The sequence below is a fragment of the Coffea arabica genome, chromosome 5e (assembly GCF_036785885.1).
Source record: "Coffea arabica cultivar ET-39 chromosome 5e, Coffea Arabica ET-39 HiFi, whole genome shotgun sequence".
Classification (NCBI taxonomy): Eukaryota; Viridiplantae; Streptophyta; class Magnoliopsida; order Gentianales; family Rubiaceae; genus Coffea; species Coffea arabica.
In genome coordinates, this window is record NC_092318.1 from 2,115,754 (window position 1) to 2,133,064 (window position 17,311).

The 17,311-nt window shown below is 35.1% G+C and overlaps 2 protein-coding genes across 2 annotated transcripts; both read right to left on the reverse strand.

Moving 5' to 3' along the window:
• Window positions 1-895: 895 nt before the first annotated feature.
• LOC140006385 (uncharacterized) lies at window positions 896-11,181 on the reverse strand. Its single transcript, XM_072048195.1, has 2 exons — window positions 11,049-11,181; window positions 896-1,569 (listed from the first exon to the last, which is right to left on the reverse strand). Exons 1-2 carry the CDS (start codon window positions 11,179-11,181, stop codon window positions 896-898), a joined length of 807 nt encoding a protein of 268 aa, XP_071904296.1.
• Window positions 11,182-11,412: 231 nt separating this feature from the next.
• Window positions 11,413-12,856, reverse strand: LOC113722684 (acidic endochitinase-like). Its single transcript, XM_072048196.1, has 2 exons — window positions 12,751-12,856; window positions 11,413-12,436 (listed from the first exon to the last, which is right to left on the reverse strand). The coding sequence occupies exons 1-2, from the start codon at window positions 12,854-12,856 to the stop codon at window positions 11,523-11,525; spliced, it is 1,020 nt and encodes a 339-aa protein (XP_071904297.1). The 3' UTR covers window positions 11,413-11,522.
• Between the last annotated feature and the right edge of the window lie 4,455 nt (window positions 12,857-17,311).

Consider the following 17,311-nt stretch of genomic DNA (forward strand, 5'->3'; position numbering starts at 1 on the left):
ATATTATGTTCAAAATAATTTTCTTCTATTTAAATATGTGACATCTAAAAATATCAAATATTAAATCTAATTATAAAGGTATGTCTATTCATAAATATGCGGTACAATCATAACAAAAATTAACAAAAAAGATAACATTTGATTAAATATTTTATAACATTACAAACCATCCAATTTGCACATTATGAGAAGATGCTCTCCAATATGTCACCTATGCAATATATATATATATATATATATATATATATATATATATATATATATATATATATATATATAACCATGTAATATAAATGTAACTATTTTCAATTGAAAAAAGATAAAAGTTATGTTAACATACTTTGAAATTTCAACATCTTTTCTTTGAAGTAAATTGAGTTCTACGCTCTTTCATAGAACTAAATTCATCTATGATTGAATCACTGTTAAAATTTTTAGCAACTTCCTTTTCTATATACACAGTTAGACAAATCATTCAAGAAATTATCTTCCATCTTGTTTTGGAGCTTTGTCTTGATTATTTTCATAATTGAAAATGCCCGCTCTGTAGTTGCAGTTGATATAGGAAGAGTAAGAACAAGTCTAATCAATCTATCAATAAGAGGATATATCACTGATTTTCTTGTCTTCACCGAGCCTTGACATAACTCATTAATACCAGATAATTCTTGCAATTCAAGATGATTTGGAAAGTTGAGCTCAAAATACTCAAAATGTTGAAGTTTTATTCTTAGACATACTAGTTCTTGCTCCATAAAATCATTCGGATAGAACTTCTCTGCATACAAATATCATCAATCTTGAACAGCATAAATCCATTTCTAGGATCTAAAGTAGTGCTCAAAACAAGCAATTCCATGGTATGATCATTAAACCTGCTATGTAACTCTTGCAATTAATAATCAATTGTTGCAAGAAATATATCCACTCGATAATAATGCTCCACACTAATCTCATCATGATGATTTCGAGATCTACCACGTCTTGCAATATATTGAGCATTCATACATGGGATATCAATTGGATGTTGCTCACAAAATAATTTAACTTTCACCAAGAAATCATCCCATCCCGAATCTCGAAAATTCTTCAGTAGCATTGTTGTGCTTGAGACAAGATGCATTGCATTCAAAATATCTTGAGATTTACATTGCAATGCTATACAAAGAAGATGAGTAATTTCTATAATGTCTTTCATAAGATGCAAAGTGAAAACAAACTTAAAGGATAACAACTGATTCAAAGCAAAATTTGCATCTCCACATTGAGAGTATGAACCTCCATCTACTGCAATGTTACTTAAAATCACACAAGTAGCATTGAACATTTTCAGTAAACTAGAAATAGAATCCAAATGAGAACCCCAACGAGTATCTCCAACTCGTTTTAAAGTGCCAATTTGATTAAGCCCCCTTTCAGTTTCAAGTTCACCATTAGCAATCTTAGTAGCAACTTCAATTGCTTGAGCCTCCTTTAATTCATCATTACGTTTGCTAGATGCAGTAATAATGTTGATAATGAAAATTAAATTGGAGAAGAATTGGTGAACAGAAGCTACTTCTCTAAAAGCTGCAACATTAGCAAGTTGAAGCCTATGAGCCAAACAATGAATGTAATAGGCATATGGACATTCATGGCAAATTAAAGCTTGCAAGCCATTCCATTCAAAGATGACTAATTCATATATATATATATATATATCAACTCTCATAATATAAACTAAAATTGTAAAAATTTAGGGGGGGCCAATTTTATTTTACACACATATTTACATGTTATGAATTAAAATTCTCAAAACTTAAGGGGGGGCCATGGCCCCCCTCTGCTCCCCCTTGGCTCCATCATTGCTTGCATGCATGGTCAGAGCCACTAGGCATAATTTTTTCTCAAAAAAAACTCTATATATTATGTACTTTCTCCATCTCAATGTGTTCATCGCACTCCGAAAATCTAACTTTTTAAAAATAGTAGGATAGAGTATTATTTGAAATAATTATTGTAATACTTTTTGTGACATGATATATGTAAGATAAAAAGGTGGATTGAAAAATATGTTTATAATACAAGCGAAATATTATTTGGGATAATTTGCTATCCAAACAAAACAATGTTTTGAATGTGATATTTATGCATCTCTTTCAACTTTTACTCCTCAAATTATAAATTTTAAATTTGAATATAAGATGTCTACGAGTAAAGGAAGGGACAACATTGGAAATAGAGACTAAAGATGACTTTAACTTTTGTAATATAACAAATATTTTAAAACATTTCATAATAGAAAGCATGACAAGCATTTTGGAATGAAGGGAGTATATCACTGTAGATTTTTTTACTCCATAAAAAATATACATTTTGGGACCAATATTAATTGGGAACAAGTATAAGCAAATTCAAAGGCTCCTAACTCAAAACATAAAAATCCATTGTACTTATCTTATTAACATAGATAGATAGACCGACAGACTGGCTTTGCCTTATTTATCTCCATATTTTTTACCTCATGTACTTTGCATGTGAATATATATATATATATATTCCCAAGATGTAAGGTTTTTACGATACTAATTTTCCTGTTTACGAAATTTTGATTATTATCATAATATTGTAGAAGAAACAACTATAACAAACAATATCAAACAATTGCGAGACATCTAAATTGTTTATTGCATAAAATAAAGGAAATTGAATGTTTAATGTGCATCATACCATTACAAAAACTCAGAAAATGGAAAGTCATTATGTCTAAATTGACCAACTGTATTACTTTATTGGAGTTACAACAGCAAGAAGAGGAAGTCTTTATGATGTATCAAGCTAGTGCATACAATCAAACTTGAGCAAAATATTTGCTAAAATATGTTTATTTGTAGCCATTGCAAAAGTGATCTTGGAGCAGCTCCATTTTACTTATTGCACAACGGACTAGTGAATATATGCCGTTCGGTGTCTAATTTGACCCCTCCTGGTAGTATAGTGTCTTTCCTCTACCTCTACTTAAAGGACTTGCACCTTAAACTAATCTAAGGGGGTTTGGAGGATTTTATCTCATATATAAGATCTTGGACCTTTCTATTCAATTGCTTGTGTTTGGATTGCATTTTCCATGATTTTTCATGGAAAAATTACTGTAATGATTTGATGTATGTGAGGAAAAAAGGTAATAGGAAAATGTAATCACGGAAAACGACGTAATTTTCCGACGGAAAATCGCAATCCAAACAAGGTCAGTTTTGTGATGAAAACTCAAATTCTTATAAGAAAAAAAAGCACAAAGCATTATGCTTTTGAATGCATGATGACAATTAACAAGGTCGGGTTGATTATGTAACTTTAAATAAACCTTGGCTTATCAGTGGCGTTTCAAGAGAAGTGAACATTTTCTCCAGATCGTTAAAAAGAAAAATTGAAGCTCACTTGACAGGGAGAGAAAGCTTTGCAACTCCAAGTCTTTATCTATTTATATGGGCTTTCTTGCATGCTTACCTACAAGTTAAATCACTTCTCTGATCAGCTTATTGCATAATATAACATCATATACATCTATATAGTCAATGTTAGATAACGTATTTTCACCCTACTGCTCATGTCAACAGGGACAATTGAAGTGCCTTGCATATCAATGATTTAAATTTAACAATTTGTCACAGAAATTGTGATATCCAAAATTGCTCAAAAATACATATTATCCTACTTTGCTTAGATATTCATTGTGATAAAGCTCCTCTCCAGTAGTAGTTCCCTACACATTACCGCAATACATATCCGGATGTGATACGTTTTTTAGGTTTAATCAGTGGTCCTAATTACTTGCCCAAATTGTGCTCTTGCCGTGGTTAAGAAACACATATTCCTGCTCCTATTCCTTCATGTGTCTTTTTTTTTTTTTTTTTTTCAATTCCAATAGGAAATCATGAGATTTAAGAGGCTGGGAGAGAGGAGAAGAGATTTGAATCTAGGACCTCTTTGTCTAAGGTATTCCTTCGGGTGTCAAATATAGCTTTTAACATTTGATTTTTAGCAATATACCTTTTTTCCCTTTTTTTTTTTTTTGTTTTTTCGAATAAGTGAGAGATTTTGAATCTAAGATCTCCAACTGACAATCTCTTCCACTTTACCACCAAACTCAACTCTCCGCACCCGTAGGCCAAGTAGGCTTTATGTTCTACATATATTGACCAATATGTTATTGTTTTTCTTTTCTTGTATATGTTGCTTCTAATCTTTTCGTTGTAGTCTATAAAACTTCTATTTTTTTCCAAACCTGTTAAACAATGTAAAAATCAATAAAAAAAATTTGTTCTAAATTACTTAATGATAAAGGAACACTTGTTGACCGAAAAAGGAAGTCATAAGATGGTGAAGAATTAAATTAATTTATCCAAAAGTAATTTGAATAGTTTAAGTAAAAAGTAAATTACACCTTCACTATATTAATATTTATTACGGTTACCTATTTAACAAATTAAATAAGGCAGCCAGATACAAATTCATTATATGAATGTTTTTTATTGTTTAACTTTCTCATTGAAATTTTATTGAATACAACCATTAGTTTAGATGGTAATCAAGTAATTGAGAAAAAAGGATTAATTGGCATAATTATTTATATTTTATAATAGCTGAACAGTTTTTATGAAATGCACAATTTTGTCATCTTTTGATTTGCCTTTCGATAATTTATAAAGGTCCCTTTGTGATATTGTACATTAGAGAGTACTTTGTTTGTAAAGTTCAGGCTGTCATACTTATAATGATTTTTAGACGGAAGAATAAATTAGTTTTTGCCCAAAAAGGAAGAAAAAGAGCACCTAAGATTCAAGGTAAAATCACAAAAAAAAAAAATGATTTGATAAGCGTTCAGGATGTCATATTCCTCTTCCATTTCAAAGTTTACTTTGTTCAAGGATTTTTTTTTGGGGGTTTCAATTGACTCAAATGGGACTTTACTTGGATCATTTCGTCAATTTTCTAGGTTCTCACCAATTCCCAAAAAAAAAAAGAAAAAACTTTTGGAATTTAGAAACTCAATAGCTGTAATAACACAAAACAAAATGTTCATCTGGTTTTGATTAGGAAATTTAGAATTAGGTTAGTCGACTCAGGTTTTTGCAAAAATGATGAAAACACCATTGCGATAGCGATATGCATGTCATATGAAATTATTTCTGTTGAAGATATGTTCAAGAGAAAATGAAGGGAATGATCAAACAAAATTTTAAAAGTTATATGGGCGAATTTGACCTAATAATAATATAGTTTGGCAAACAAATTGAAATATTATAATAGTTTAATGACCGTATGCACTTTATTCCAATTTTAAAATAGTTTGACCTAATAATCCTCATGCTAATCCATAAAATATTTGAGATTGGTTGGACTCAAATTTCAGACAGGGACAATCGCAACAGTAACCGTTCCTGAAAGTTTGAGGGCCATTATTAGCAAAAAAAGGAAAAATGCAAATTACACTATGTACAATATTTTTAGCGTTGTATGCGGGATCTACAAAATATAACGTATAGCGTATGCACTTTATCTACAAAATATGTAAAATTTGTCTAATGTAACGTATGTGAAATAAAATAGTGATTAAAAATTGCGTTGATACTGTAAACAAGTAAATTTTAACAAATAATCTACTATCCAACCACCAAAATTGGTCAATGTTCATTGGTACCTTTTATAGATGAATTCCATCTACAATACAATAAATAACGTGTGTCGATTAGTACTCATTCTTACTCTTGATATAAAATATAGTAGTTTTTAATAGTTATTGTTTAGCATGTGATTGGTTAAAGGAATATTCACAGCTAAAAGAATATAGATTAATTTTTTCTACACTGTTGATTTTAGATAAATGATAACTATACAAAATTTGAATTTAAAATCTTAGTATGAAATTTTGCCTAGGCTACAAAATTGTTTATGAAATTTGATGAATAAAAATTCACTCGAACATCCGAGTTGCACAATTTTCGAGTAAAGATGTTGAATATGGATTTTTAGATATTTTCTTCAAGCTGCATCTCATTCTGAAGATTGCGGCATAGATTTACACTAACTCGATCGTACACACTGATTGTGCCCCCGCGTGAATGGTCCAGCGGTAGCGCCTCTCACCGGTGACCCTTGAGGTCCCAAGTTCGAGTCTCCGCTCTACTGGATTCCTCCGCGAACTTATCGTGTTCGGGTCGGGTTGGGGTGTCGGGCCCGGGCCGCAGGGGATTAGTCGGGCCCCGTAAGGATTGACCGGAACAACCCTGTGTCGAAAAAAAAAAAAAAAAAAAAAGTACACACTGATTGTGACTATTCTTGTCCTGTTTCAATCAAATTTTAGGACCAGTCCATCGTAAATTATTGTGCTCCCACGGAATTTTAGGACCAGTCCTTCCTATCGTTTCAGTAGAATTTTGGGACCATTACTTCTTTATTACCTCCTTGCAAAATTAGCCACGTTTTAATTTCTCCAATTTGCATGCCTCTCATTCATGACACCTAGCCATTTATTTTCCTCTCTGGATTTGGGGTTGTTAGCCATCATCCATCAGGATGTTGCAGGAGGGAGGTAGATTTTGAAACCTAGAAAAAACTAGAGTTTTGTAATGGAGGTTTTCAATCAACATGTTTTCTTATGTGTGATGGGGTTTATTGTATAGTTAAGGAATAATTTCAAAAACCTTTCCTGAGATTTCTGATAATTTCACTGAACTTTCCTGAGATTTGAAAATTTACACTTACCTCTTTGATTTGATAGTTAAAGTAACAAAACCTTAAAATAATACTGATTTGATCAAATTTTTAAATGAATATAAAAAATGTCTTTGTGTAATGTGTTTTAATTTATTTCCTATATAATTATAAAATTATCTAGTATATTTATAAGGAAAAAGGTGCCAAAATTTTCATGTCCATACCTATTATTTGATAAATATAATTATAATAATAATAATTTTATCACTATGATGGGATACTTTTGATAATATTTTATTATGGATTTAGATTTATAAGATAGAAAAGAAAATATTGAAATAATTCATTTAGAGTTTATGAATTTTTCGAATAGTGGGATTATCATAATTTAGTAATGATTTTGGACAATTTCTTTTTGATTTATTGTTAATTTTAATACCAAAAAAAAAAAGAAAACAAAGATTAGCAAAAACATTGGATTACATATAAAATTAACTTGTCAAAAAAATCACTAGTTCGATATTTGGTTACTCTAGAAACTAGAGGTAATAGTGGTAGTTCTATAGTTTTATTGGAAAAAAATTTTTAAAAAAAAGGAAAAAGAAGGAAAAAGAAGGAAAAAGAATGAAAAAATAATTTTAAAATTCACTCTAAGTATAAGCATATCAAATAAGAAAATTTCATTAAAATATTTAAGGATAAAATTATTATTTTAAATGATAAGGGAGGCGTGTAATTTTTTAAACTTCAGGGGAGCTTAGTAAAATTATTAGAAATCTAAGGGAAGATTTCTGAAATTATCCCTATAGTTAAAGCACCCCGCCCGTCTCAAAAGCGATGACAGTTTTGGGACTCGCGCTTTTTATGTACACTATCCTGCAAATGACTTATTTTACTCTACTTTCCATCTCTGAAAAATGATACAAACTCCGAAATCCGAATGCACCTGAAGTACGTGGATGACTAGCAAGTGGGTTACAATTTCAAGCAAACATAAGTTGATGGAGGGATCTGCCTCAAGCACAAGCACTTTCTCTTTTGTAAGATGAAAATCCATGAGCAATTCACCATTGCAATTGCGCCAGCCGCCCTTTATTTGCCAAGCTAATCCGGAATTTAGGCTACATATCAACTACCCTTGACCTCCGTCCACCTAAAACAAGATGCACTGCCACAACCAAAATATTTGTTCTTCTTGTCGAAGAACAACCTTGAAATTATGATTAAATATTCTTTGTATTTGGCTTGCACTTTATTTGTTGATTCAAGAATTCATCTTTTTTAATTGCTGAATGACATGGTATCTTCTTTTAAAACATTAGAAAGCATGTTTTACAAATTTTTTTTTGGCAAGTTAATCTGATAGAACTCGAGTCTGCTGTAGCTAGGTTTGAGCACTTGTCTTTGAAGGTCAGGATAGATGGAAGTGAAGAGGGATGATTAAGAAGGAATGAATTTTGGTGGTGGTAGGGCTGGGTGGAAGTTTGCCGGCTAAGAGGAGATAAGATGGCGAGTAATTTGGGAACAATGTGGTACGCTTTGGAGGTTACCTTGGAAGATGAATAAGTCGTGGTAAAGCAGTGCCACATCACATCATCTACATCATTCGGAGGCATCGGAGTTTTTATACCATTACTCTTCCATCTATGTCCCTTTCTTATAAAACTTAAGTGGTGGAATTTAGGTGCTTCTTCAAATAAGGAGTGACTAAATGCTCCACGGTAATCAGACTTGGTGAGATTTTTTTCTTTTTGGTATTAACCACAGGCATATACATTTGTTTTACGGTCTGCGATTAATTCTATACCAATTACGTCGACCTCTTGCAGCAGAAAATTCTTTTAGCATTGTTCTTTTCCATCCCATGGGTTTTAAACTCAAAATCTCATGATTAAGAGATGCAAACACCTTCCACTTGTTGATATCAGGCATGATGAGACTAACACGCACAAAAAGACGTATTATCGTACTTTGCTTAGATATTCATTGTGATAAAGCTCCTGTCCAGTGGTACTTCCCTACACATTATCGCAATACATATCCTAATCACAGGAAGTTTTCACCATTCAGAGTGAAAGCAAGAAAATTCCAGTCCAAGTTAAGCAAGCGAAGCTCATGAATTAGCTCATTCAAGAAAAAAAAGTTTTTGGAAATATCCGAGGATTACAGAGCTTTGGTGATGCATTCTTCAACAAATTGCTAGCCTTTTTACAACTAAGATCGGAATAAGTTGGGCCGTAAACGTCCTCTTTAAATAAAGGCTGTAACAAGGTGAAGAGGAAGTCAGACGATTTTCTTTGGAAAGTTGCAAACTTGGGTGGTTTGAAACCAATTAGGAAATTGTCAAAGTCCGTACTTGTCATGGTGGCCTCGATGCAATTCCAGAATGCGTGAAATTGGTAGTTACTAGTTTTGAATGAGATAATTTTGACAATGGCTATATTAAGTCAAGACTTGGACCCACAATGACCTTAGTGGTGGAATTTGGGATGTTTTGTTTCCAAATAGTAGCGGGTTGGTTCATGGTTGCAACTTGCAAGGCAAAAAGGAAGTATCCCATGTGACCTCTAGTAACTTGAAGTGGTCTTTATTGACAATTTATTATGAAGGAATTTGGTAACATCTTCAGCTAAGGTTCTAATTATGCACGTGGACATTGGTTTTGGAAACATTAGTATTTGGAGACTAAGGTAGCTATTAACCTTCTCCAAATACGTATTGCTTGTTTTGAAGTCAACCGCAAGTCAAAACGGAAGTGGTCTTGTGATTTCTTAAAATGTTGAAGCCACGAGAATTATGATTCTATGCCCAAATCAACTTGGTTCAGTTGCGGTGTAAAGCTAGAGTACAAAGTCACACCATGAGAATTTTAGTAGCTTGGGTTTGATTTCCAAAAGGACCTACGCTAAAGGAATTCCAAATTGCTCGATTTCGAGACAAAAAGAAAAATAAAAATAAAAATCAAGATTAAAACTTCAAGCTTGGTCTTTGGCAATTGTCAAGCAATGCCTCGCCAAGTCTTGAAGTAGGGGCATTTGTAAACAAAGAAAATTTATTTAATTTATTTAGTCAAGATTTATTTAAATTAAATTGATCTTGATTCAATTAAATTAAATCATAGAAGTCCAATATATTTTGGACTGACAAAATGGGCTAATGTTATATGGGCTATCAAATCAAATTTGTAATGTCCACTTAAATTGAAGTGAATAAATTGAATTGATTTATTAATTCACAATGGACTATTTGGGTTGGCCTACTATTTAAGCCCAATCTAAATGGATTTCTTGAGTTATAAGTTATCCAAAAGGCAGGGAGGTTCTAAGGATTTTTCTTGAAGATTTAGCTAACATATTTTAGCTATAAATAGAGGTCTTCCCTCAATGCAAAGGGACATTTTTTTAGAGAAATTCCTAACTTCCGGAGAAACGCTGTCAAATTCTCTCAAGAGCTTTCTCTTTCAAATCCAAGTTCAAATCAAGTCAAACAAATCCTCCTGTTATCGCTGTTGAAGACTTACAAGTTCCAAGTATTCGATGCCATTATCAAATCAATCGTTTTCCGCATCGAAATTGTAGGAAACACTCTTTCGATCGGAGAATAAGCCTTTTGGGCCCTTCGGTTGAACTCATTCGAAGAAAAGAATCAGGGGATTAATTTCTTTGGTGCAAGAATTTTCAGAGGTTGTAACCCACTTATTATTTAATTTAATAAATTTGATATTTATACAAGTTTTCTTGTCTTTTATTTTAGGCAACAAAATTTGTGCATACACAACGAACTTTGCTGAAGTTCAGCAAAAAAAAAAAAAAAAGAAATCTTGATTCTTGAGGTGAAAAAATGGATTTCCTCTTCAAAATTGATTAAGAAATCTCACTGTTAAAATGAATAAGAGAAAAACCATGAGAAACAGCTCCGAGTATGTGATATAAATGCAAATCAGAATCCTGGAATTGCCATTTCGGGTGTCGGTTTCATGTTGGCAACATCTAATTCTGGCTATAAATCGGACTCAGATGATATGGTGATCTAAGTGCACTAGTATAAATATGCTATTGGGGTTGCATCCTGAAACTCAAAGAAGGACGGCTCCAAGAAACTTGAGAGCCCGTGAAGTAGAAAGTAAAAGCCACAATATGGTGTGCATGTGTGTTCTTGCGTTTTGAGTTTAAGAAAATTTTGAGTATGTCATAAAATAGCCTCAGTTTGCGTGTGAATTTGACAACACGAAGTACTGGCAATAATAAAAAAAAATAGATCATCAGCAACATACCATGGTAATCAAAACCTGCCAGTTCTACTTATGAAATAGTTCTTTAGCAAGGGAAAACAAATATAAAGAATTGGATTACCTTGGCGCAAACCCCTCTCATTTACAAAATATCCCTCCAGAGCAGCATTGAAACTCAAGGAGAAGTGAGCTATATTGACTCCATTTCTGATCCAAGTTGCACCGGAAACATAAGGGTTTCTGTTTGAATACATGTATATTTTTGACAACACATAAAAATATATCATGGCACGCACAGGAAGAAATAAAACAAAATTTTTTAGCACATAGTTATTTCTATTTCGATGTTCGGACTACAGGTTTTTGATCTAGTACTGTTTGCAAGTTATTGTTTTCCACATAGAACTAATAATATTTTTCATGCTAAGTTTTACTGAAGAATAAGCACAAATTCAAACTCAAACACGATAGCACTTTGTCCAACATTTTTAATTTATTTGGGGATTAATAACCCGTTATTTATTTATCAATTTTGTCTCTGGCATGAAGAACCAGGACTACATTTCATCTCTCAGTAGATACTGAGAGGAACTGGTCAGATAGCAGCATAGTACTGTATCTGGGACTTACTAACATAAGGCCTGATTGTCTCACTGTAATTTAAGTCATGGGCATGGTCCCAAACCATGACCCCTCCATAACTGGAATAGTTCTGCACAAAGGGAAGAACCTCATCAATTAGCACTTGCGGTGGGATGTAACCACCACTAGGTGAGACTGCAGGGTCTGCAGGTACTCCCAAGAATAATGTGTTAATGCCTGTATAGGAAGCCCAGCGGTCCCAACTGTTGAAGAGGGCACTGGTATTGCCTGGTGTATACTCACAAGGAGGATTGTCAAAAAATTCCACCCACACGTAATCAAAATGGCCAGTTTTGATAGCAGCGTCCAGAAAATAGTCAGGAATGAAACATTCTGGTGCTGCCGATAAATACACCAGCTTCCTCTCTGGTGTGTTATATTCTGAGAGCGCCTGAACAAGGTCAGCCAAGTAATCCGCCTTTCCAGCTTGGATGTGAAAGTCTACACCATCTAAAACAGCATTGCCTAATGGACGAGAGTCTGATTCATTACCACCTAAGAATTCGTTCCAGATATAGGAGGCGACTTGCTGAGCATCATCGGAAGAAGAAAGGTTAGCTGCTCCACCGAGAGAAAGAAACACTTTGATGCCTAGGCCTTGGCAAGTTTCTATCTCGGAACTGTTTAAGGAATGCCCAGCTATGTTCAATTGCGGTGTTTGGCCACCGCCATAATTTATCAGAAAGGCAATATTCACGTAGTCGTAGATACCTTTACGACATGTGTCTACCAGGCTTCCTTCCGTAGTGTTTTGGCCCCAGTAGGTGGCAATGCCAGCATTTACGGGCTGTATCTGGGACTTGTTAACATAAGGCCTGATTGTCTCACTGTAATTTAAGTCATGGGCATGGTCCCAAAGGGTGAATTCTTATTTTGTGATGAAAAAAAAAAAGATTTCTACAACGAGGGCGGTTTTTGGATTTGTTTCTACAAAGGGGGGTCTTCGCATTCTCAGAATGCGAGCTCACCGAGCTCGCATTTTGCGAATGCGAGGTCGATTCGCATTCTCAGAATGCGAGCTCTGTGACCTCGCATTCACAAGCTCCCCTACAACCGCCAAGACCCCATTTCGAAAAAAAAAAAAGACCCAACAAAGAATAGCTGGTTGAATAGCTGTGGAACAGCAAAACAAAGAATTAGGAAGCGAATTTTGCTTAGCAAAACAAAGAAAACAGACAGACCTGGTTTCTGCACATCGAAGCATCCAAAGACCGGAGCAGACCGGAGCATCGAAAGACTGGTTTCGCGTTTGCCGCTTCCCAAAATTTGACCGCATTGCCGTCCCATTGCAACTGTCAAACAGCATAAAGGTTAGGCTTTTGCACTTGCAATGCCTCACGTATAGCTTTTTAAGTTTAATTAATAGTTGAATACTATCATCCAAGGGCAGGTTCAGATTTGTTGTGCAATTTGGGTGTAAATGTGATGTGGGTTGTGCTTATTTTTGCAATTTTTGTGGTGGATTTGAGGAAATACGTTATCTTTTTCGATGACTGGCAATTTTTCCATTTCCAATTAGTTGCAGTTTATTTGCAGATTTCTGTAATTATTGCAGAAAAAGCAAGATCCGAGCTCGGATACGACTAAAGTCAGAAAGATCCGACCTCGGATCATAAGGATCCGAGGTCGGATTTATAGTTGTTTACTCAGATCCGAGGTCTCGTCTGATCATCCGTTGAGAAGGATTCGAACCCTGTTGGATCCGAGGGCTTCAATAAATTATCCGAGCTCGGATCCGTCCATTTCATAATAATAAATGCGAGCTATTGTTTTATTTTTTGTTAAAATTTTTTGTGGATTTCAGCGTGCGAAAATTCGAGCTCTGTGAGTTCGCATTTGCTGAAGGCGAAGACCCTTTGGATGTAATCCCATGCTCAAAATGCCCCATTTGTAGAATTCTTTTAAAATTCATCCGAATTTTTTTTTAAAATCTATTTATCGACCCTATTACTTTTGGTCGAAACACTATGTACATTGGATATTGTATGTTTTGCAATTGGAGCTTTGGGACTTTATTGACATTATGTAGTTTATAGATTGGAGCTTTTGAATTTCATGGATATTTGGATTGTTTGACAGGGAGTTTGAGGCTATTTATAGGGGAGATTATGTCGAAATTTTTGTAGATCTTTCTTTGTGAGGGTAACTCACTATTAGGTTATTTGAAAAAATAACATTAATTTTGTAAGATTCATAGCTAGAATATCACATCATTGTGAATGTGGATCTTTTTATGAGGTGTGAATGTGGAGCCCAAATATATATAACTTCTAAATACATTTCTTACGCCTGTACTTTGAAAATTATAGGGTCTCTTGACAATATGTAGTGTGGCAAATGTGATTACTACTTAATCGGCTTCCCTTTTCGGATTGGTTGGCAGGGAGTTTTAGTGTAATTTTAGGGGAGACTCTGTCCAAATTTTCTAAAGATTGCGTTCGGAGTTTTAGGCTATTGCTATCGTTATTTATAGCATATTTCATACCTGTTTTAAATTTTTTCATAAACATATGGATCGAAATTAGTCTATATAATAGTTCCAATTTCGACCTATAGTCCATCCTCTCTTTCATTTGTTTGGACGCTTGGACTTCTAATTCTAATATATTGTCCCCAAAATAGGGATTCATTTTACAAACATGTCTGTAGAAAGACCTCTGCGGGTAAACCTATACTGGGGAGGACAAATACATTATGAAGGTGACTTTGTTTGTTATATGCCTCGTACTTCCAACCGGACATTAACTTTGAGGCATAGAATTGGATACGGGGAGTTGGTTGACAGGATTTACCACTATATTGGGGTCGATAAAGGGATGTTCAAGCTGAAATTGTTTCTTCGTCAACCGTTGGAGAGTTCCAAATATACTGTTTCCGCAGTGGTGGATGATGAAACTCTTGATGTAATGTACGATCTTTGGATCGAAAGAGTTTCATACATGGCGGAGATTTATATCGAGAAGGAAGAAATCGTCCAAATGCCTGTAGTTAATAGCGTATTCACTGGAGCAATAGGTACTGTTGGTCCAATGATGTCGCTGGTTCATGCATTCATGGATCCAACAAAGTTGCACTTCGGTTCTAGTGTAGTCGTTCCAGAGACTTCATCAGCATGTCATTATATGCATGGTGATCGATCTATGGATTCATTAGAACCAAGGCTCACATCAGGGTCCATGGGTGCCCAGGAATATTTTCATGGCCTGGATTCGATTCCAAGTTTTGGAGATCCAGGTCCATCATGCCATATTTCTCCAATTGGGATCGAGTCTAACCCTGGGCAAGGTTGTCGCAGTTCAGCTGAAAATGATGTATATGCTAGTATACACGATGGGCTCCTTGGCTCTCTTGAAGATGATGTGGAAGAAGATGACCCGGAAGATGACCCGGAAGTTGATGCGGAAGAGGTTGAAGAGTCGGAGTCGCAAGATGTGTCTGGTAGTGATTCGGATGATGAGCATGAAGGTGGGGGTTTAAGAGTAAACCTCGATATGGACCACTTGGACAGACGCAATAGCACAGCTGGCAGCTCTGCATATGTGCCAAGAGGAATGACATTTTTCTCCGATCTTGGGAACATAGATCATGATGATATGGAAGAGGAGGATGGATTGGAGCGTATTGTAACATTCAGTGAGGAGAATAATAATATACGTCTTCATATGAGATTTGAGAGTAAGCAGCAGCTCAGCCGAGCAGTTAGGATGTGGTCCATCAATCACAATAGGGAGTTCAGAGTTATTGAGAGTAAGAGTAACACGTGGTTTGCTAAGTGCAAGTCATCAATTGATCGACATCCTTCCACTTCAACCGCGCCATCGTATCCACCATGCGAATGGTGTGTTAGAGCCGTAAAGAAAAAGACTCATGGAATGTGGCAAATTACAAAGTGGGTGAATGACCATAACTGCTTGGGCGACATGATTAGAAATAACAATACAAGCCTGACTGCTTCCGTTATTTCAAGGTACATCCTCCGTAGCATTGAAGATGACCCTGGATTAAAGGTCAAGAACATACTAAGTTCCGTTAAAGAAAACTTGAAGGTTGATGTGTCTTACAAAAAAGCCTGGTACAACAGACTCTTCCTCCTCCGATTCCGCGACCACCTCCTCAACCGCGCTCCAAGTGGCAAGAGCTCCTAAATGCCATTTGTTGTATGGAGACGCGAGTTGTCGAGCGCATTGACCAAACGGAGCGGATGATGACCGAGCGGCTCGACCGACACGATCGCCGTCTTCGTGCGATCGAGGATCATTTCCATATCCGCCGGTCCCCTACTCCTACAACTCATCAGGAGGAGGGCCATATTGGTACCTCACAAGGTCCTCATGGAGCCGAGGAGGGAGTAGACCCTCGTTCCCAGCAGCCATGATGCTCTTTAGCGGATTGGATCTTTTATTTCTTTATTTTTCTTTTCTTTTGTTAAGACAAACTTTGTACATTTTATTTTTCTTTTAGTTGAATCATCTTGTGCTACTTAAGCATGTTTGGTACCCTTGTTGTCTCATTTTGGACACAAATTGGATGATTGTGATGATTAAGGGCTTCAAATTGCATCACCACCTTTTTAATTGGAAGTTTAGGTTGTTTTACCTTCGTCTACAATGACGACAATGTGTCTTGAAATGCATGATTTTAGTTGTTTATGGCTTCAAAATGTTGGAATTATATTTGAAGATACTGTACAGAGGAGTTATTTTTCTGAATTTGAGGATGTTGGCAGGGAGTTTCATCCATTTTTATGGGGAAACTCTGTCCAAATTTTTCGAAAACGTTTTCCAATATTTCATTCCAAATCTTCCAATTAAATGCCCAAAATGTTCCAATTTTAAGTGTGTAATTCTTCCTTTGGATAAAATGCTATGTGTATTTTAGAAAAGTTTAATTCTTATTTGGCTTGGAATGAATTATTATGCTATTAGGATTTTTACATTTTCCAAAGTATATTTGGTTAAATAAGAAAAATTATGCTTGAAAATGGTTACAAAGTGTTGTCTATGGCTTGAAACTGTTTTACATTTTAGTTGTCTATAGCTTGAAAATGTTAGTTTTGTTTTTGGAAATATTGTCATAAGGTTAATTTTCTTGAAATTGAAGTTGTTGACAGGGAGTTTTGTCAATTTGTTTGGGGAAATTCTTTCAAAATTTGTAAACAATGTTGTCCACAATTTCAAGTTACTGGCCAAAATGTTCAATTTTGCCCATTTTTTTTAGTTGATTAAATGGGTGGATAGATGCATTATTGGATACTTGAGATTGTGGGGGACATTCCATACGAAGTTCATGCACGAGCTGAAATCAATGGGAAGATAGTCCCGCCGATAAAGTGCACAAGAAATTAGGAGAAAAAATGAACGAAAAACGAAAGAAGACAAAAATTAGGAAATTTAATGGAATAGATCCGAGCTCGGATCGATAAGAGCTAAGACAGATCCGATCCCTCGTCTGTACTTCTGTAGGAGTGTATCCGAGGTCAGAAGATCCGGCCTCGGATCCATCATGCGAAGTCCTCGGATCCTACCTATCCGCCCTCGGATCGTTGGATCCGACCTCGGATTTATATTCAAGCTTCCCATCCAACGATCGGATCAGTGGACTCTCTACAGCAAGTGTCACGCCCGTCTTCCTTAACCTTTCTTTGCTTTCATTTTTTTCCTTTTCCTTTCCAACTAACAAACAAATAACATGCACTTCATGAAAATAACTTATATAATTTTTTAAAATAACATTGCGTTGTAC

Coding starts and splice junctions, on each gene's coding strand:
- LOC140006385 (XM_072048195.1), bottom strand. CDS start 11,181: ATGTATTCAAACAGAAACCCTTATGTTTCCGGTGCAACTTGGATCAGA. Junction 1,570..11,048: donor TGAGAGGGGTTTGCGCCAAG/GTAATCCAATTC, acceptor CTAATGTTGCAG/CTTTTAGAGAAGTAGCTTCT.
- LOC113722684 (XM_072048196.1), bottom strand. CDS start 12,856: ATGGGACGGCAATGCGGTCAAATTTTGGGAAGCGGCAAACGCGAAACC. Junction 12,437..12,750: donor CTTCGATGTGCAGAAACCAG/GTCTGTCTGTTT, acceptor TCACAAAATAAG/AATTCACCCTTTGGGACCAT.